The sequence below is a fragment of the Heptranchias perlo genome, chromosome 22 (genome assembly GCF_035084215.1).
Source record: "Heptranchias perlo isolate sHepPer1 chromosome 22, sHepPer1.hap1, whole genome shotgun sequence".
NCBI lineage: Eukaryota > Metazoa > Chordata > Chondrichthyes > Hexanchiformes > Hexanchidae > Heptranchias > Heptranchias perlo.
This window is the reverse complement of record NC_090346.1, coordinates 22094034-22115667: the sequence shown is the minus strand read 5'-3', so window position 1 is coordinate 22115667 and position 21634 is coordinate 22094034. Positions and strand designations below refer to the sequence as shown.

General features: G+C 43.1%; 1 protein-coding gene across 4 annotated transcripts in view; it reads right to left on the bottom strand.

The window, feature by feature from the left end:
- Positions 1–69: 69 nt before the first annotated feature.
- rhbdf1a (rhomboid 5 homolog 1a (Drosophila)) overlaps positions 70–21634 on the bottom strand; it is a 357313-nt gene continuing 335748 nt past the window's right edge. For all 4 annotated transcript variants that reach the window (XM_068003135.1, XM_068003136.1, XM_068003137.1 and 1 more), the window contains 3 exons: positions 20544–20644; positions 5869–6022; positions 70–1825 (listed from right to left, as the gene is read on the bottom strand). In XM_068003135.1, coding sequence (XP_067859236.1) covers positions 1406–1825; positions 5869–6022; positions 20544–20644 — 675 coding nt within the window. In that variant the 3' untranslated portion in view covers positions 70–1405. The remainder of the gene's footprint in view (positions 1826–5868; positions 6023–20543; positions 20645–21634) is intronic.

Sequence of the window (21634 nt, the reverse complement as noted above, 5' to 3'; positions counted from 1 at the left end):
TCATTGACGATGAGGGACACAGTGTAGACCCTTGTAGGAGGAGCTTAGATTTGTTAATAACACTAGAAATAATTATAATAAATCTTTAATAATGTATTAACAGCACATTCTAATTTATGGAATTATGATAATACCTACAGTTAAAGATTTTTTCTTTTTTACAGGAAATATGCACTGGCTGGACAATACATAATATTTTATTGACACACACAATGTTTTCTATGGGAGAGAAACCCAGGCTTGTATAGGAAATGAAACACTGTCATTTTGTGTCTCCATTAAAACACATTCTTGACATAATGCAAACTCACAATGTGGCATCTTCGTTCCCTAAGTTGTACATTTAAACAAATTTCATTACCTTTCTTCACTTGACGATTTGTAGAATGTAAACACTAATTGGTTGTACAGGAAACTTTGCACAATAAAAATCCCAACACTGTGAAGCAGAGGCTTATATTATGGTTTGTAACAATAACCTGCCAAATAATACAGCCAAGGAACTTTTATTGTCAAAAACAATGTCAGTGTTTATAAACTGTCATCTTTAATCATGGATCCAATTTTTGCAGCTTGCAGAAAATGTATTTCCTCAAAATACATCATGCAATGAATTAGAAAATAATAAACAATAGTTCAGCTTTGGGTAGGATCTTATTTTTAGTTCCGTTATTCTGATATTGGGCACGAGAGTTAATTGGATCCAGATTCACCTCGGATTGAAATTCCAAGCCCATTATATACCTACCTGAACCTAGCAGTACAGTCATACGCTGAAAAATTCCAAAGTCAAATAAATGGTAGAGTGCACATGTCGGGTGACAAAATTTAGATTTTCCTGAAATATCTTTACCAATTATAAACATAAATTTTAATGTGTTTAAAAACAATCTTCTATTCATGGGATCTCATCAGTTGTGATTATGCCATTACACAAACCAGCTGAGGGAAGGATGATGACAACATTAAAAATTAAAACTTGAAACACAGTAATCTTCTATCATGTATTCTGCAAACCTGCAGTCCAGTTAAACGGTAGCTAAAACACTACCTGGAATTCATCACCACTTTAGCAGTAGTAAACAATACAAGTTTTGATTTAGTGCTAAAACTAGTGTAATACAAAATTGGCAGCACAAAATGTTGGTTCAAAAGTAATGGGGAAGGCACGTAGGTCGTACTCAGAGATGGTGTCCACAGTCGAGATGTAAATTGAGCATCAAGTGCTAAATGTCATTTTTGAATTAAAAAAAGACAACATCTGGCAAGGATCTGAATGATCACTTGAATATCACCGTCAACATTTTGGTAGAGTAAATTCTTCTTAGAGTCTCCATGATGTAAATACCGCTGACAATCAAATCTGTAACATTGTTTGATGTGTCTTTCTATCTGGGCAACCTGTTTAATGTAGATGTGCATTGAGGTCATATTTTTCACAGAATTTATCTGTGAAGGGAATACAAGTCAGATATTCACACCATTCACAAGTTATTGGGTAGACGTAGAACAAAACCACCAGTCCTGCAAAAAGTCCTACAAAGATGATAAGGAAGATCATGATCTGGCATCGCTTACGGTACAAGTCAAATCTCCCGAAGCTGATATATGGGAGGAACGCAAACGATAGGAAAAATCCACTGATGAAGCCAGAAATGTGGGCAAAATTGTCAATCCATGGGAGGAGGCCAAAGGCAAATAGGAAGAAAACAAGAGCCACCAGTTTGACAAAAGCCCTCCAAGGCCTGGCTAGGATCTGCCAACTCTGGAAGAGCTCCACAAAAAGACAGGCAAGGATGCCAAACTGAGATCCTGCGGGTCCAACCTTAAAGACATGAAAATAAAACATAATTAATTTACCATTCCACAGAATATGCATCTTTCCAACACAATAATGCAGCAGCCCCTCAATACAATGCATTCTCTTAAAGCACCATTTTGGATGCAATTCTATTTTTACGTAGCTGCCAACGTGCAGTTTATTTTCGTGGTAAAACAATTTAATAAATTAAATGAAGTATTTTGCACCCTGTTCTGTTACCGATCAATTTAATGAATAAACAAGCTTGAATTAATTTCTATGAATGAACACAATTGACAATGATTTAGCCACATTAGGTTAAACGGAGCATTTTGCACCGAGGACTGATTTCAACAACACAGCTGATTTTGATGTACAGCAAACAGTACAGGCACTGTTTACAGGCTGCTTTTATATTGGTCTTCAGTTGTCAGCTCCTGTAGCACAGTCTTCAGTAACATCAAGATATGTTATGGATTTTTTTTTCAATGTTCTGATGAAGGCGACACACCTGACACATCATAACCTGTCTTCTCTTTTCTGATGCTGACTAACCTGCCGTGCTCATCTGATGTTGGGATTAAGGTACATTGTTGGGCAGAGTGGAGTGAGATTTGTGTTGAGTCTGACTGTGCTATACCTGACCTGGAAATGCTTGATATGGATACCGGATGCCTGAAATGGATAATGTTCCCTCACCAGCACTGACACCTCTCACCTTGATAAGCACATTAACAAAAGAATGAAGAAAGTAAGAAAAACATGCTGGCAATGATATATGCCTCTTCAAATAGAGATTATATAGCCAGTAACATGTGTTACACGTACTATAACTGTGAATAACTTTGTTCACTCGGGAAGATCTTTCACTTCATCCTGGCCCACCACCTTCATGCTCTTAGGCTTTAGGATGTTCAGCTTGGCCTATCAAAACTAACTGAACACTCTAAAATTAAGGAACTCCCCTTCCATATGGCATTGCTTCCATATGTTATGTACTGCTTTATTTTGCAAACAGAAGTAGGTTAAGATGCTGTTAAATTTGAAGAGCACATGGAGGAACACCCATGAGTCCATCCTGCACCCAACTTGTGTGTGAAGAAGTGAACGTGTGTATTAAAGTTGGTTTGTGGGCTCATCTTTCCAGACAGTAACTCGACAACAGTAGTAGTTATTACTGCAACTTCAAACATGTCTCCCTTGCCGCACTATGGTCAATAACATGTCTCCTGCTGCACTATGGTCAATAACATGTCTCCTGGTGCACTATGGTCAATAACAGGGTTGTAGAAGTTTGGAACTCTCTTCCGCAAACGGCAATTGATACTAGCTCAATTGCTAAATTTAAATCTGAGATAGATAGCTTTTTGGCAACCAAAGATATTAAGGGATATGGGCCAAAGGCAGGTATATGGAGTTAGATCACAGATCAGCCATGATCTTATCAAATGGCGGAGCAGGCACGAGGGGCTGAATGGCCTACCCCTGTTCCTATGTTCCTATGTAACATGTCTCCTGGTGCACAATGGTCAATAACATGTCTCCTGCTGCACAATGGTCAAGCTTGTGAAGCTTGGAAAGTGCTGTTTTCCAGGGGCTTAGCCTGCAGCTTCAGTCAGTTTAACAGGGTGAGAGGAAACTCTTTATAGTAGACATAATTTGTTTATCTACTTGGTATATTAAAACACTAATCAGCCTTACCTTGGAAGACTTCTTAAAGCTATTAACCTTTTTCCATATTTGCACCCATGTTCTTTGGCTATTTGGCATAACATTTACTGTGCTGATAGCTCTTGTCAAGCAGATTGTGTGTTTCCCTGTGGAGGTGTGCCCTGGGGTTCCATAAAGGGCAACCCTCTTTTGCTGCATTTCGTACAGAAGGATCTCCAAAGCAGAATTTGAAAATTAAGGTTGCCCCCCCACCCCCACACACATCCCCCTACCACCACTGGCTGACAGCAAGCACTAACCAGCAGGCCTAATCTGGCCCAGCAGCTCGCTGTGCATATCTAATGAGGTTGACCTCCAGACATTCTGTGAGATTGGTGTGGTATAATGTCAGCCAGTGCTAAGCTCACTGGTCTTGGTGCTTCAGCTTCAGAACTGGAAAATTGTCCCTAATGAACCTCGATGGCAAACTCAAAACAACATCTCCTACAGCACCAGTGGGAATTTTTCCATTATACACCCCTGTCTTCTGAAGCCTTTGAGAGTTTGATAATTTTGGCAAATTAGGGACCGTAAACTCGTGTCCATTAGAAATTTAGTTTAGATTGTCCAAAGTAATTTCACATAGTACCCTTACAACTAGTACGGGGAGGAAATTTCCATCCCATTAATGTGGGCTAGATTCAAACATAGGTTCAGCTTTAAAGGGTAAAGCCTAATCTACTCTGCCACTCACTCCCCAGGAGGGTGGTTGTTTACCAGTTTAGAAAGTGGCAGTCCAGATCATAAATGTCATGGAAATCATAGCTCATTATGTTGTTGCGTATTGGAAAAAAGCATCTGAAGTAACCCTATCATTACTAATGATGACTGTGACAAAAATGGAAATTCACTGGCCGAACAATCCTTTGTTTTACTTTATTTCACTAATGTCAGACTCATTCAGTAAAACCCTCTGAGTGCTGCGAGTGCAACTACATTACACAAAGCGGCCAATCCGCTTCAAACTGGTCTTTCAATCTCAACAACCTTCGATATAAACTGAATGTATTTATGTAGGAGAGGCACAATCTAACAGTCATTCCGAAAACATTTTAATGGATTCAATTAGAAGTTGGCATTTGCAAAATTACAGGGGTATGGTTAAAGACAGCAAATTGCTCAAGCTGCTTACACTATACAAAAATGCAGTGCATTGTTGATGTTTATTCCATTAGCATCTGCAATTAGCTCCTGCATATGTAAACAACAAAAAATGAGACCTTCGCTATTTATGGACCAGCACTATTCTGAAACTTGTAAGAAAGTTCCGTACGAAATTACCCTGCACATTTTTTGCTCCTCCTTAAAGGCAAATACTGCTTAGAATTGGGCAAAAATAAGCAACTAGAGAACATTTGTATCAAACAGTTGTTTTTAGACAGATTTTTTTAAAAAAGAGTTTGATGGTTACAGTGCTAAAAAGGTATAGTGAGATTCATGGACAATGAGGTTGCTGCTTGGGAGAGGATATAGCTGGACTCTGGTAGTCCAAGAATGACTGTGCATTACATCTCTGACCCTAAGGATGTTGTCTTTCATAGTATCATAGCAGGTACAACACAGGAGGAGGCCATTCGGCCTATTATGCCTGTGCTGGCTCTTCAAAAGAGCTATCCAATTAATCCCATTCCGCTGCTCTTTCCCCATAGCCCTGTAATTTTTTTCCCTTCAAGTATTTATCCAATTCCCTTTGGAAAGTTACTATTGAATCTGCTTCCACCACCCTTTCAGGCAGTGCATTCCAGATCATTACAACTTGCTGTGTAAAAAAATATTTCCTCATGTCACCTCTGGCTCTTTTACCAATCACCTTAAATCTGTGTCCTCTGGTTACCGACCCTTCTGCCACTGGAAACAGTTTCTCCTTATTTACTCTATCAAAACCTTTCATGATTTTGATTATCTCTATTAAATCTCTCCTTAACCTTCTCTGTTCCAAGGAGAACAACCCCAGCTTCTCCAGTCTCTCCACATAACTGAAGTCCCTCATCCCTGGCACCATTCTAGTAAATCTCTTATGCACCCTTTCTTTGAGGGATCAGGAATTTTATCTGTCTTCCTGATGACTGTGTTGGGCATGTATTTGATCCCTGCAAATTCAATGGCCTTGGGTTCATGCCCAGCCTTTAAAAAAACATGAGTGGTTTTCTTTTGTAACATCAAAATCCAAAATTACATTTGTGTAAAAAGTCTTTCTAGAGTTTGTAATTTTCAAATGCTGCTCAGGTCCTGCAGCTGATTTTTGTAAATGCTGCCTACAGGGTCGAGACTGTATTCTCATCAATTCCATTTCAGCAAGTATGGATAAACCGCATTTCACATTGTTATTCTGAGTTTTTTTCTGATGATTTACCTACCTCAGCTCGGTAAGGCAAGAAGATGGCACTGGCCAGGTTTCCGGTGATTCCGCTAAGGATGTAAATGATGGAAATCCGAAGCCACCCTGCTAGTTTTTCAAGGTCCCTAAGGATTGTCATTTGAAAGCAGATGGACACAATACAGTGGAGAATTCTGTGGGATAATAATATAATAAGAATAAAACAAGTGTGATCACAAAATGAACTTTTGAAAATTTAAAGGGGCTCAAATCTTGCCACTGAAAGGCATGAAACTATTTTATTGTGTTTAATGTAAAACAATGTAACATATCTCATTATTAAAAATCTTGCATATGGTGCACACTTCCTGTTCACGAATGTTACTTCCTGTTACACTTTATACATCATTTAAAAAAAAATTGTTCTTGGGACGTGGGTGATGCAGGCAAGGCCACATTTACTGCCTATCCCTACTTGCCCTTAGAATGTGGAGATGCCGGTGATGGACTGGGGCTGACAATTGTAAACAATTTTACAACACCAAGTTATAGTCCAGCAATTTTATTTTAAATTCACAAGCTTTCGGAGGCTTCCTCCTTCCTCAGGTGAACGATGTGAAAATGAAATCCTCGAAATGAAATCGCATTTATAATTCACAGAACAATGCTTGGTGATTACAGACAGTTTTTTCAACTGCCCGTTGCCAAGGCAATCAGTGTGCAGACAGACAGGTGTTACCTGCCAGGTCTCAGAATATACAAATCACCAAAAAAAAACAACAAACAAAAAAAAAAGAGATAGAGAGGTAGAAACATAGAAAAGACAGCAACTGACCCGTTATATTAAAAACAGATAACATTTGTTTGCTGGTGGGGTAACGTGTAGCGTGACATGAACCCAAGATCCCGGTTGAGGCCGTCCTCATGGGTGCGGAACTTGGCTATCAATTTCTGCTCGACGATTTTGCGTTGTCGTGTGTCTCGAAGGCCGCCTTGGAGTACGCTTACCCGAAGGTCGGTGGATGAATGTCCATGACTGCTGAAGTGTTCCCCGACTGGGAGGGAACCCTCCTGTTTGGCGATTGTTGCGCGGTGTCCGTTCATCCGTTGTCGCAGCGTCTGCATGGTCTCGCCAATGTACCATGCTCTGGGGCATCCTTTCCTGCAACGTATGAGGTAGACAACGTTGGCCGAGTCACAGGAGTATGAACCATGCACCTGGTGGGTGGTGTCCTCTCGTGTGATGGTGGTATCTGTGTCGATGATTTGGCATGTCTTGCAGAGGTTACCGTGGCAGGGTTGTGTGGTGTCGTGGACGCTGTTCTCTTGAAAGCTAGGTAATTTGCTGCGAACGATGGTCTGTTTGAGGTTGGGTGGCTGTTTAAAGGCGAGTAGTGGAGGTGTGGGGATGGCCATAGCGAGGTGTTTGTCCTCATTGATGACATGTTGAAGGCTGCGGAGAACATGGCGTAGTTTCTCCGCTCCGGGGAAGTACTGGACGACAAAGGGTACTCTGTTGGTTGCGTCCCGTGTTAGTCTCCTGAGGAGGTCTATGCGATTTTTTGCTGTGGCCCGTCGGAACTGTCGATCGATGAGTCGAGCGTCATATCCCGTTCTTACTAGGGCGTCTTTCAGCGTCTGTAGGTGTCCATCGCGTTCCTCCTCGTCTGAGCAGACCCTGTGTATTCGCAGGGCCTGTCCATAGGGGATGGCCTCTTTGACGTGGTTAGGGTGGAAGCTGGAAAAGTGGAGCATCGTGAGGTTGTCCGTGGGCTTGCGGTAGAGTGAGGTGCTGAGGTGCCCGTCTTTGATGGAGATTCGTGTGTCCAAGAAAGAAACTGATTCTGAGGAGTAGTCCATGGTGAGCTTGATGGTGGGATGGAACTTGTTGATGTTATCGTGTAGTCTCTTTAGTGATTCCTTGCCGTGGGTCCATAGAAAGAAAATGTCGTCGATGTATCTGGTGTATAGTGTTGGTTGAAGGTCTTGTGCAGTGAAGAAGTCCTGCTCGAACTTGTGCATGAAAATGTTGGCGTATTGGGGTGCGAATTTGGTCCCCATGACTGTTCCGTGTGTTTGGGTAAAGAACTGGTTATCGAAGGTGAAGACATTGTGATCCAGGATGAAGCGGATGAGTTGTAGGATGGCGTCCGGAGATTGGCTGTTGTTGGTGTTGGGTATTGATGCTGTCGCAGCGATGCTGTCATCGTGGGGGATACTGGTGTATAGTGCCGAGACGTCCATCGTGGTGAGAAGTGTTCCTGGTTCAACTGGTCCGTGGGTACTGAGTTTTTGTAGGAAGTCTGTAGTGTCGCGACAGAAGCTGGGGGTTCCCTGTACGATGGGTTTCAGGATGCCCTCGATGTATCCAGAGAGGTTCTCACACAGGGTTCCGTTGCCTGATACGACGGGCCACAGCAAAAAATCGCATAGACCTCCTCAGGAGACTAACACGGGACGCAACCAACAGAGTACCCTTTGTCGTCCAGTACTTCCCCGGAGCGGAGAAACTACGCCATGTTCTCCGCAGCCTTCAACATGTCATCAATGAGGACAAACACCTCGCTATGGCCATCCCGACACCTCCACTACTCGCCTTTAAACAGCCACCCAACCTCAAACAGACCATCGTTCGCAGCAAATTACCTAGCTTTCAAGAGAACAGCGTCCACGACACCACACAACCCTGCCACGGTAACCTCTGCAAGACATGCCAAATCATCGACACAGATACCACCATCACACGAGAGGACACCACCCACCAGGTGCATGGTTCATACTCCTGTGACTCGGCCAACGTTGTCTACCTCATACGTTGCAGGAAAGGATGCCCCAGAGCATGGTACATTGGCGAGACCATGCAGACACTGCGACAACGGATGAACGGACACCGCGCAACAATCGCCAAACAGGAGGGTTCCCTCCCAGTCGGGGAACACTTCAGCAGTCATGGACATTCATCCACCGACCTTCGGGTAAGCGTACTCTAAGGCGGCCTTCGAGACACACGACAACGCAAAATCGTCGAGCAGAAATTGATAGCCAAGTTCCGCACCCATGAGGACGGCCTCAACCGGGATCTTGGGTTCATGTCACGCTACACGTTACCCCACCAGCGAACAAATGTTATCTGTTTTTAATATAACGGGTCAGTTGCTGTCTTTTCTATGTTTCTACCTCTCTATCTCTGTTTTTTTTTGTTTGTTGTTTTTTTTTGGTGATTTGTATATTCTGAGACCTGGCAGGTAACACCTGTCTGTCTGCACACTGATTGCCTTGGCAACGGGCAGTTGAAAAAACTGTCTGTAATCACCAAGCATTGTTCTGTGAATTATAAATGCGATTTCATTTCGAGGATTTCATTTTCACATCGTTCACCTGAGGAAGGAGGTAGCCTCCTAAAGCTTGTGAATTTAAAATAAAATTGCTGGACTATAACTTGGCGTTGTAAAATTGTTTACAATTGCCCTTAGAAGGTGGTGGTGGGCCTTCTCTTTTAACCGCTACAGTCCTTGTGAGGATGGTGCTCCCACAATGGTGTGAGGTAGGGGATTATAGGACTCTGACCCAGTGACGATGAAGGAACAAGCGATGCATGCCCAAGTCAGGATGATGTGTGACTTGGAGGGGAACTTGAAGGTGATGGTGTTCCCTCAACATTGCTGCACTTGTTCTTTTCGGTGGTAGAGGTTGCAAGGGAGGGAGGTGCTGTTCAAATAACATTGGTGAGCTGCTGCAGTACATCCTGTAGATCGTACATTGTGCAACCACAGTGCGCCGGTGGTGGAGAGAATGGATCTCGAATCGAATGGCAAGGGCACCAATCAAGGGAACTGCTCTGTCTTGGATGGTGCAGAGCTTCTCGAGTTTTGTTGCAGCTGCACCTAGCCAGACGAGTAATGAGTATTTCATCAATTCAGACTGCTCCTGACCTGAGCCGTGTAGTCGGTGGAGAGGCTTTGAGGGGGGAGGAGGTGAGCGACTTGTCGTAGAGTGTTCAGTCTCTGTCCTGCTCTCGTAGCCATGGTATTGATATGGCTGGTCCAGTTCAACTTCTGGCCAATGGTGATCCCCCATGAATGTTGATGGTGGGAGACTTGGCGATGGTGGTGCCACTGAAGGTCAATGAGAAGTAGCTCAGCTTTCTCTTGTTCAAGATGGTCACTACCTGGCACTTATGTAGTGTGAATGTTAACTACCACTCGTCAACCCAAGTCTGGATGTTATTCAGGTCCTGTTGTACGCTCACACAGGCTGCTTCATCATCAGAGCATGTCGTGAATAGAGCTGAATACTGTAGAAGCATCAGCAAACAGCCCCAATTATGACCTTCAAATGAAGGGAAAGTCATTAATGAGCAGCTGAAGATGGTTAGGGCTTGGATATTTCCCTGAGGAACTCAAGCAGTGATGTCCTTGGGCCTGATGACTTGCCTCCGACGACCATGACCATCTTCCTTTGTGTTGTGTATGGCTCCAGCCATTGGAGAGTTTTTACCCCTGACCAGTTATGCTAGGGCTCCTTGGTGCCATACTCGGTCAAATGCTGCACTGATGTCGTGGGCAGCTATTACCTTTCCTCTATTATGGAATTCTGCATGCAAACATTTTATAATGGTAAAACTATATGTAAACATTTTCCATCACGGTTTATTGCTAAACAAAATTTATTCGGTTAATTTTCAAAACGATCTGAAGAAAAGCTTGAGGACAAATTTCAAAAGCTTTATTTTGTTTATGTGTATCAGTGTGAGTGAAAGAAAAAACATGAAATTAAATCATGAAATTGTGGTAACTTTAGTTGGTATTCAAATTATATACGTTACATAAGAAAAAATATTAATCGGAGAGAGACACACATATAGTATGTCTTTCATCATTCTAATTTGAGTTCTTTTTTAAAAAATGGCCTAGAAATTGGTTCACGCCAGAATTTGGACGTGTACCCAGTGGCAGTAATGACTGCCTCGCCAAAACTGATGCGCAAGAGGACCATGGAAAATTGGTGCACTTCAGGACACGATGCATGCTGGGGTCGCTGGTTGTACCACAAGAAGCAGTGTCCCGGTCGCAAAGAGCAGGAAAGCTGGTTGGAAAGGTGCGGGTATCAGGCATATGGTAAGTACAGGAGGGGGGAGGCATGGAGCGAGGCGATCTGGAGGGGTGCGAGCTATGGCCGGCAGCAGCCATTGTTTCAATTTGGAGCCAGGAGAAGCACTCATTTGCCTAGGCAATGAGCTTAACGGTAGTTTCAGACATGTGCTTTGGACAACTCTGGGGTGCCCTAACTAATTCTCCTGGCACACACTGAACGTGCACATGCCACACGACATATTGGACCCTACGGCGCTTGCTTTTTGTCCAAAAAACAGGCACAGCGCAATTCCATTTCTAGAACAATGAGTTGAATTTTGAAATAGAAAGCCTCTAAATATCACGATTATTGCCTGTGTTTTGTTCATTGTTAGAAAATATAAACATTGTAATTGTTGACATTTGTGAGACAGAGACATGAGAAATAGAGGCAAAGAGAGGGGAGAGACAGAAACATAGAGAAGCAGAGTGAGACAAATACGGTGGAACTTTCAACTTTGGTGGAGGCACAAAATGGGCAGCAGTGCATTGGCCACCTATTGTACACCTCGCCGAGTTTTTTTTTTCCATTGAAGTCAATGGAAGGGGACATCAGGCGGGGCATATAAGAGATGGCTGATCTACTACTGCCCATTTTACATCCCTGCCAAAGTTGAAAGTTCCGCCCATTGATTTTCCTCATCCTAATTTGAATCCTTTTTTTTTTAAAAAAGAGTTGAATTTTGAAAGCAAATATAATTGTTACAAGTGTAAATATTCTAATTAGTAACAACTGTGAGACACAGACAGAGAGAGAGAGAGGGGGAGGGGAAAGAGGGAGAGAGAGAGGGAGGGGGGAGAGAGAGAGAGAGAGGGAGGGAAGAGAGAGAGAACACCGCCAGACCTGGGACACTCCCCTCCACCCCACACCAGTGTTGTCAGGCCTATGCCATCTTCCTTCCCTCATTGCTGACACATGCTAGGAATCCATCAGTGAGCCAAAACCCACATGCCAACCCCCCCTCCCATTCTGGAAAACCTCAGATGCCATACCTATGTTATAAGAGGAGACTTGAAAGAGTAGGACTGTATTCACTAGAGTGGAGCAAGTTAAGGGGGAATCTAATGAAAGTGCTCTAACATTTGAAAGGGTTTGATAAGTTAAATAGTGAAAGGCCAATTTCAATAGTCAGTGAATCAGTAACAAGAAGGCGTAAAGTTAGGATGGAAAATTAGGCAGGCTTCCTTGTTGGCATGCGTTCTTCTTTGCCCAATTTTCCTCTGCACTGCATCCAGGCAATCCAATATGCCCAGACACAGCAACAGGAAAATCCGCCCATAGAATCTGTGCAGTGCCATGAAAAAAATCCAGACCTGCAGCGCAATAAAGGTCTAGACCAGAGTTTGAAGATAATCTGACTCATGTTGGTGTTAAAATACTACCAAATATGGTGTGACCTCTATCATTACATGTTTAATAACTAACATTAAAATGGTGGTATAGGATTTCATAAATGAAATAATTTGCTACAGTTGTGTTCTACTGTCTACAGAGACTGGTTTCCTAGCAACCTTGAGAAGGTGAGGCAAATGTTGAAGCATTTATAACAGCTTTGGAGCACTGATATTCTATGTTTCGAGAGGCATCACACAAGACTGAATTCTTAAAAGAACATGAGATGCATATTACAGACATCTTCTCAAAGGTATGGTAATGTCTTTTGCTGTGTATGTTTGTGCAGGTCTAAACTGTACAGCTTCACTATACTGAACAGAATAGTTTTCTTGCTTTGATTCTGCTGTACAGGAAAACCCAAATGTTTCCTGACTTAAAATCTATTCCACAGAACCATTGAACCATAGAAAAGATACAGCACAGAAGGGGGCCATTCGGCCCATCGTGTCTGCGCCGGCTCGAAGAACAACCAGCTGTCCATTCTAATCCCACCTTCCAGCACCCAATCCGTAGCCCTGCAGCTTGCAGCACTTTAGGTGCAGGTCCAGGTACTTTTTATTTAAAGAAGAGTTGAGGGTCCCTGCCTCTACTACCAATTCGGACAGCGAACTCCATACACCCACCACCCTCTGGGTAAAAAAGTTTTTCCTCATGTCCCCTCTAATCCTTCCGCCAATCAGCTTAAATCTACGTCCTCTAGTTCTTGAACTCTCCGATGGGGGAAACAGATACTTCCTGTCTACTCTATCTGGGCCTCTCATAATTTTGTACACCTCAATCAAGTCACCCCTCAACCTCCTCTGCTCCAAGGAAAACAACCCCAGCCTATCCAATCTCTCCTCATAGCTGCAATTTTCAAGCCCTGGCAACGTTCTTGTAAATCTTCTCTGCACTCTCTCCAGAGCAATTATGTCCTTCCTGTAATGTGGTGACCAGAACTGTGCACAATACTCCAGATGTGGCCTTACCAGCGTTTTATACAGTTCCATCATTACATCCCTGCTTTTGTATTCTATACCTCGGCTAATAACTGAGAGCATTCCGTATGCCTTCTTCACAACCTTATCTACTTGTATTGCCACCTTCAGGGACCTGTGCACGTGCACTCCAAGGTCTCTCACTTCCTCTACCCCTCTCAATATATTCCCGTTTATTGCGTATTCCCTTTTACTGTTTGCCCTCCCTAAGTGCATTACTTCACACTTCTCCGGGCTGAACTCCATTTGCCACTTTTCCGCCCACTCCACCAACCCATTGATATCCTCTTGGAGTCTACAGCTATCCTCTTCACTATCAACTACACGGCCAATTTTCGTGTCATCTGCAAATTTGCCAATCATGCCCCCTACATTCAAGTCTAAATCATTAATATATACCACAAACAGCAAGGGACCCAACACTGAGCCCTGTGGCACACCACTGGAAACGGATTTCCATTCGCAAAGACATCCATTGACTTTTACCCTTTGTTTCCTGTTACTGAGCCAATATTGGATCCAATTCACCGCATTTCCCTGTATCCCATGGCTTTTACCTTTCTGACCAGTCTGCCATATGGGACCTTGTCAAATGACTTACTAAAATCCATGTAGACAACATCCATTGCACTACCCTCATCAATCCTCCTTGTCACTTCCTCAAACAATTTAATCAGATTTGTAAGGCATGACCTTCCCTGAACAAATCCATGCTGACCATCCCTGATTAAACCATGCCTTTCCAAGTGACAGTTTATCCTATCTCTCAGTATTGATATAGTTTGCCCACCACCGAGGTAAGACTGACCGGCCCATAATTGTTTGGCCTTTCCCTCGTACCCTTTTTAAACAATGGTATTACGTTTGCAGTCTTCCAGTCCTCCGGTATCTCCCCTGTATCGAGTGAGGATTGGAAAATGATCCTCAGAGCATCCGCTATTTCCTCCCTGGCTTCCTTCAATAGCCTAGGAAATAATCCATCCGGCCCTGGTGACTTATCAACTTTCAAGGATTCCAGTCCATCTAGTACTTCCTCTCTCGTTATGTTTACCTTATCCAATATTTCATACCTCTCCTCTTTAACTACTACATCCAGATCATCCCTTTCCTTAGTGAATACGGAGACAAAATATTCATTTGAAACCCTACCCACATCCTCTGCTTCTACACACAAGTTACCCTTATCATCCCTGATAGGTCCCACCTTTTCCTTAGCTATCCTCTTGTTCTTAATATACTGATAAAACATCTTTGGGCTTTCTTTAATCTTACCAGCTAATATTTTTTCATGCACTCTCTTTGCTCTCCTTATTTCCTTTTTTACGTCATCCTGTACTTTCTATACTCCTCTAGGCTTTCTGCAGTATTTAGTTTTCTGTGACAGTCATAAGCTTTCTTTTTCTGCTTTATCTTGCCACGTATACTTCTAGACAACCAGGGGGCTCTAGATTTGGCAGTGACACACTTTTTCTTTGAGGGGACGTGTCTGCATTGTACCTGTAGAATTTCACTTTATAGTACCTCCCACTGGCTTGCCACTGAATTCTCCTCAAGTAGTTGTGTCCAGTCCACTTCTGCCAAATCACATCTTAGATCTGTAAAATTTACCTTCCCCCAATTTAAAATGTTTATTCTTGATTTAACTCTGTCCTTTTCCATAATAATGCTAAAACTAACTGAATTTGTGCTATTATTATTATAGGGCCACTCATAGTTCTACAGAATCCATCTATAATATATTGAATTTGCTTTATATGTTGTGCACTCCTTATTGGGGTATCACAACTGTGACACAGTCAGGCCTGCAGCTCCACACCTCCACCACTAGATGGCACTACCACAGGCAATCCATTAATATTATAAAAATAATGCTAAACGCAAAGTCAGGTACAAGTCAGGAGTGTGACGGAATGCTCTCCATTTGCCTGGATGAGTGCAGCTCCAACAACACTCAAGAAGCTCAACACCACTCGGGACAAAGCAGCCCACTTGATTGGCACCCCATCCACCACCCTAAACATTCACTCCCTTCACCACCGGTGCACTGTGGCTGCAGTGAGTACCATCTACAGGATGCACTGCAGCAACTTGACAAGGCTTCTTCGACAGCACCTCCCAAACCTGTGACCTCTACCACCTAGAAGGACAAGGGCAGCAGGGTTTGGGAACAACACCACCTGCACGTTCCCCTCCAAGTCACACATCATCCCAACTTGGAAATATATCGCCGTTCCTTCATCGTTGCTGGGTCAAAATCCTGGAACTCCCTACCTAACAGCATTGTGGGAGTACCTTCACCACACGGACTGCAGCAGTTCAAGAAGGCGGCTCACCACCACCTTCTCAAGGGCAATTTGGGATGGGCAATAAATGCTGGTCTTGCCAGCGATGCCCACATCCCATGAATGAATTTTAAAAAATTAAAAATTCAGTAAAAATAGCCACGTCGCAAAGGTTGATAATATTTTGCTTTGGTAAATTATTTGCAGTCATGGATTATTACCATGGTAAATATTTTTTAAACCATTTAAATGGTTCATAATTTAAACAATTATTTATAATTGGTGTACAAACTGGATTAAAAGTATCAGTACAACAGGATGATGAGGACGTCGCTTCCTTGATACACTGGCTTAGTAAATACTGCACTAAGTTTAGTGTCAATTTATATAAAATAAATATTGGCTATTAATCTAACACTCAAACTTAATTTCTATTTGTTAGCATTACTCAAATAGTGATGGAATGATACAGTACATCGTGCCTGTGCCAGCTCTTTGAAAGAGTTATCCAATTAGTCCAACACCCCTGCTCTTTCCCCTTGGCCTTGCAAATTTTTCCACTTCAAGTATTCATCCAACTCCCTTTTGAAAGTTACTATTGAATCTGTTTCCAACACCCCTTTAGGACTTCCAGATCACAACAACTCACTGCATAAAATTTTTTTTCCTCACGTCTTTTGCCAATTACCTTAAATCTGTGTCCTCTGGTTACCGATTCTTCTGCCACTGGAAACAGTTTCTCCTTATTTACACTATCAAACCCTTCATGATTTTGAACACCTCTATCAAATTTCCCCTTAACGTTCTCTGCTCTAAGGAGAACAACCCCAGATTCTCCAGTCTCTCCCTTAACTGAAGTCTTTCATCCCTGGTACCATTCTAGTAAATCTCTTCTGCACCCTCTCTAGGGCCTTGACATTCTTTCTAAAGTGTGGTGCCCAGGATTAGACACAATACTCCAGCTGGGGCCTAACCAGTGTTTTATAGAGGTTTAGCATAACTTCCTTGCTTTTGTACTCTATGCCTCTATTAATAAAGCCCAGGATGCCGTATGCCTTTTTAAACAGCATTGTCGACTTGTCCTGCCACTTTCAAAGACTTGTGTACGTACACTCCCAGGTCTCTCTGTTCCTGCACCCCCTTTCAAATTGTACCATTTAGTTTATATTGCTTCTACTCATTCTTCCTACCAAAATGAATCACTTCACACTTCTCTGCATTAAATTTCATCTGCTATGTGTCTGCCCATTTCACCAGTCTGTCCTGAAGTGTGTTACTATCCTCCTCACTGTTTACTACATTTCCGAGTTTCGTTTCATCTGCAAACTTTGAAATTTTGCCCTGTATACCCATGTCCAACCATTAACATATATAAAAAAGAGTAGTGCTGCCAAAAGTGACCCCTAGGGAACACCACTGCACACTTCCGTCCAGTCTGAGAAACAATCGTTCACCACTACTCTCTGCTTTCTGTTCCTTAGCCAATTTCGCATCCATGCAGCAACTGCTCCTTAAATCCCATGGGCTTCAATTTTGCTAACAAGTCTATTATGTGGTACATTATCAAATGCCTTTTGAAAGTCCATATACACACCTTCAACTACACTATCTTCATTAACTCTCTCCATTACTTCATCAAAGAACTTAATCAAGTTAGTCAAACATGATTTGCCTTTCACAAATCCGTGCTGGCTTTCATTTATTAACCCATATTTTTCCAAGTGCCAATTAATTGTGTCCTGGATTAATGTCTCAAAGTTTCTCCAGCACCGACGTTAGGCTGACTGGCCTGTAGTTGCCGGGTTTATCCCTCTCCCCTTTTTTGAACAGGGCTGGAACATTTGCAATCCTCCAGTCTTCTGGTATCACTCCCATATCTAAGAAGGATTGGAAGATTGTGGCCAGAGCCTCTGCAATTTCCAACCTTACTTCCCTCAGCAACCTAGGATGTATCCCATCTGGACCAGGTGACTTTTCTACTTTGAGTGCTGCCAATCTTTTAATTGGATCTCTTTATCCACTTTTGTCCAATCCAATTTCTCTACTACCGCCTCTTTTACTGTGGAATTGGCAGCATCCTCTTCTTTAGTGAAGACAGATGCAAAGTATTCATTTAGTACCTCAGCCATGCCCCCTGCCTCCACAAGAAGATCTTTTTGGCCCCTCATCGGCTCCACCCTTCCTTTGACTACCATTTTACTATTTATATGTTTATAAAAGACTTTTGGGTTGCCTTTTATGTTACCCGCTAATCTATTCTCATACACTCTCTTTGCCCTTCTCATTTCCTTTCTCAGTTCTCTCCTGTACTTTTTGTATTCAGTTTGGTTCTGTACTGAATTATGAATCCAACATTTATCATAAGCCTCCTTTTTCTGTTTCATTTTAATCTCTATATCTTTAGGGAGCCCTAGCTTTGGACGTCCTTCCTTTCCCGCTCGTGGGAATGTGTCTAGTCTGTACCTGAGTAATCTCCTGTTTGAAGGCCTCCCATTGCTCATTTACTATTTTACCTGCCAATCTTTGATTCCAATCTATCTGGGCCAGATCCCTTTTCAACTCACTGAAATTAGCCCTCCTCCAATTGAGTATTTTCACATTTGATTTTTCTTTTTCCTTTTCCATAACTACTCTAAACCTAATGATATTTTGTTCAGTGTTTCCCAAATGCACTCCCACTGAAACATGCTCCATTTGTCCCACTTCATTTCCCAGAACTAAATCCAGCACTGCTTCCTACCTCATTGGGCTGGAAACATACTGATCAAGAAAGTTCTCTTGTACACATTTCACAAATTCCTCCCCCTCTTTTCCCTTTACACTGTTACTATCCCAGTCTATATTGGGATAATTTAAGTCCCCCATTATCACTACGCTATAGTTCTTGCATCTTTCTGCAATTTGCCCATTTATCTCCTTCCCACTATTTGATGGCGTATAGTATACACCCAGCAGCGTAATAGCTCCTCTATTGTGCCTTAATTCTAAACAAATTAGACTGTCTTTGAACCCTCATGGACACCATTCCCATCTGAACTGTCCACATGGAGCTCAGAAAAGCGTTCCTTGGGAGTAAACTTGAGCACATGACACAGCTACATAGCTTTGTAATTACCACAATTAACTTTTTTTTCATTCTCTTCTCATTAAAAAAAAATCCATTGCACAACCAGTCTATCATTAGAACATACTCTTGTCACAGCTCCAAATATTACTGGAGAGACAGGGTCTATTATAATTTCCAGCCCTTTTTTGTTAGGAAAGAAAACTAGGTTCAAACTTAATTACATTTATTTTGTTTGAACTCCTGTTAGTAAGTGGAGTAAGTGAGGACAATACATTATGATGCCATTTTGATTAGAACTGCATTGAACAGTTAAAGAGAAATCCATTGGAGTGTTGATGGATTAAACATTGCTCTTCCATTTAACAAAGAGGTTTACCTTGCAATAAGCTGTACAAAGCTGATTTTATTTATGTGAGTGTTCAGACACGTGCAGGTGAAGCTGATGAAGAAAAGCAGGAATTAACAGCCAAGTCTTGAAAGTTTACGCAGCAGAGGATTACAGCCACACTTTGTGGAAGGGTGTAGGAGTACGAGCCACCCCGGGATTACTTCGAATGGCCAATGACGGTCAGCATAAGGCAGGTCCTGAACGGAGGATGGTGGTGTGTGGTCGCAGAGGAGCGTGCCTGGCCCCACAAAATCTTACACAGCAAAATTTCAACAATTACCTTTTTGGACCTCTTCCTCTTGCCTGCCAGGTTTTACTGTGTCCACAATGCATGCTCTGTCCAGTAGGCCCTCAGAACCTAACTGGGGACCTCTGTACATTATAGAACCCAGATTTGTATGGATTCATGAGGCTTCTGCCTGCATGCTCAGCATTATACATTTAAAGTTCAGCCCAGTCGACCCTGCAAAGACCTCCTCATCTGGAGAGTGGTGAGTCCCGAAGTTGGGAGAGCCGTCTCACAGACTAGTCAAGCAATAGCCTAACACAGTTGTACTCACAGAATTACATCCATCAGTCAACATCCCAGACTCTTCCATCCCTGGGTATGTCCTTTCCCACTGGCAGGTGTGGGCACAATGGTATAGAGTTAGATGGGCACGCCCTAGGAATCTTCAATATTAACTCTGAACCCCATGACGTCTCGTGGCTTCAGGTCAAAGGAGGCCATGAAAACTGCCTGCTGATTCTCAACTATCACCCCCCATCCTCAACGGGCATCAGTACTCCTACACCCTTAGAGAAAGCACTAAGCGAAACAAGGGCACAGAATGTATTCAACAGCAACAACTTGCATTTATGTAGCTCCTTTAATGTAGTGAAATGTCCCAAGGCACTTCACAGGAAATTGACATTGGGCCAAAGAAGGAGACATTAGTACAGGTGACCAAAAGCTTGGTCAAAGAGGTAGGTTTTAAGGAGGAGAGAGAGATAGAGAGGTTTAGGGAGGGAATTCCAGAGCTTAGGACCTAGAAGGCTGAACGCAAGGCCACCAATCGTGTTGTGAAGGAAGGGGGGGATTGACAAGAGGCCAGAGTTGGAGGAATGCAGAGCTCTCAAAGAGTTGTAGGGCTGGAGGAGGTTACAGAGCTAGGGGACGGGGAGGCCATGGAGGGATATGAACACAAGAATGAGAATTGTAAAATGGATGCGTTTGGGCACGGAACTTCCAGTGTCACATCTATCCATAGTATTATTGATAGGAGTGACCACCATAGAGTGAAATTATCTTTGTTTCTTGACTTAGCATCCTTTCAAAGGCAAAATATCCTTCCCATGATTAGTTAATTAGAATTTTATACAGCAACATTAGAACAAATATTATTCCAAATAACTTTTCACTTAACAAAGCTACAGCACTGCATTAATAAATAGCAGTTTGGACCTCAGCTCCATTGTAACGGAGACACTTACCCTGCATGTAAAAAGAGTGAAAGCCAGAGTCTGTAAAACTGATCAGGCACTGCAGGGTTGAGGAATGGCAGAAGTCCACACACATCATCCATACAATGCACCTGTAAAATATGGTAATAGCAGATTCTAAACTCTGGCACAGCAAAGCAGCATCTTATGTGGTCACGTATAATTAAAAAATCTCACAATTATAATTTAAGGATGAAAAAAGGCCATTGGAGAAGGCAGAGGTCAGCTGTGCATCCTTTCCCAGCTGGAGGATGACGTGCTGGCAGTCACAGGCAGGGGCGAGTTATGGCCGTGGCAATTGACAACGCTGGAGGAGACGTCGCACAGTATTTCTTCACGCCTTCTCCTCTTTTTCCCTTCTAACTTCTATCTCACCCTAAACACTCTGCATGACAAACTGCAGATGCTTTCACCAACCACTCATCTCTCTCTGTTCTCCCTTCACACTAAAAGCTAACCATTGTCCCTCTCTTTAATTTCAGGTGCTGATAATGTGGAGACACCTCTGTCACTTCAGGAAGAAGAGGGCAGCCTTCCAGAAGATGCAGTGTCACTCGATCTGACCATAGCAAGCACCAGCTCAGAGACTGGACCGTGCATAATTTAGAGTGTGGGCTAGAGATGGGGCTTTCATAAGATGAATCACCGGGTACGTGCGCAGAAGCTGGGACAATGGGATAGGACGCCACAGGTGCCAGCCCACCGGAGGGCGAGATCACATACTAGCTCTGCTGCAGAGGACACAGATGCTGACTTCGAGGGCCTAGGTTACCGAAGAAGGCAGACTGGCATACATCAGGAAATGTAGATGCACTGGGCAGCCTGCCAGCGCGCTGTGCTCTGAGCATGGAGGAGTCCAGGTCCAACTTGCATCGATGTTTTGCGCAGAGCATGGAGACCACTCTGTCCAACATGTGGTCAGTGCAAGTGGTTAGCCACCATGATGGAACCTCTGCTGACAGCACTGATGGTTTCCATGGCAGCCCACACTGCAGCCAGCTGGGTCAGCCTGCCCTAGCCCACGCCGAGATGCTACAGTCTACAGCCGGGCCCTCAAGGCCCAGAGCTGCTCAAGGTCGCTC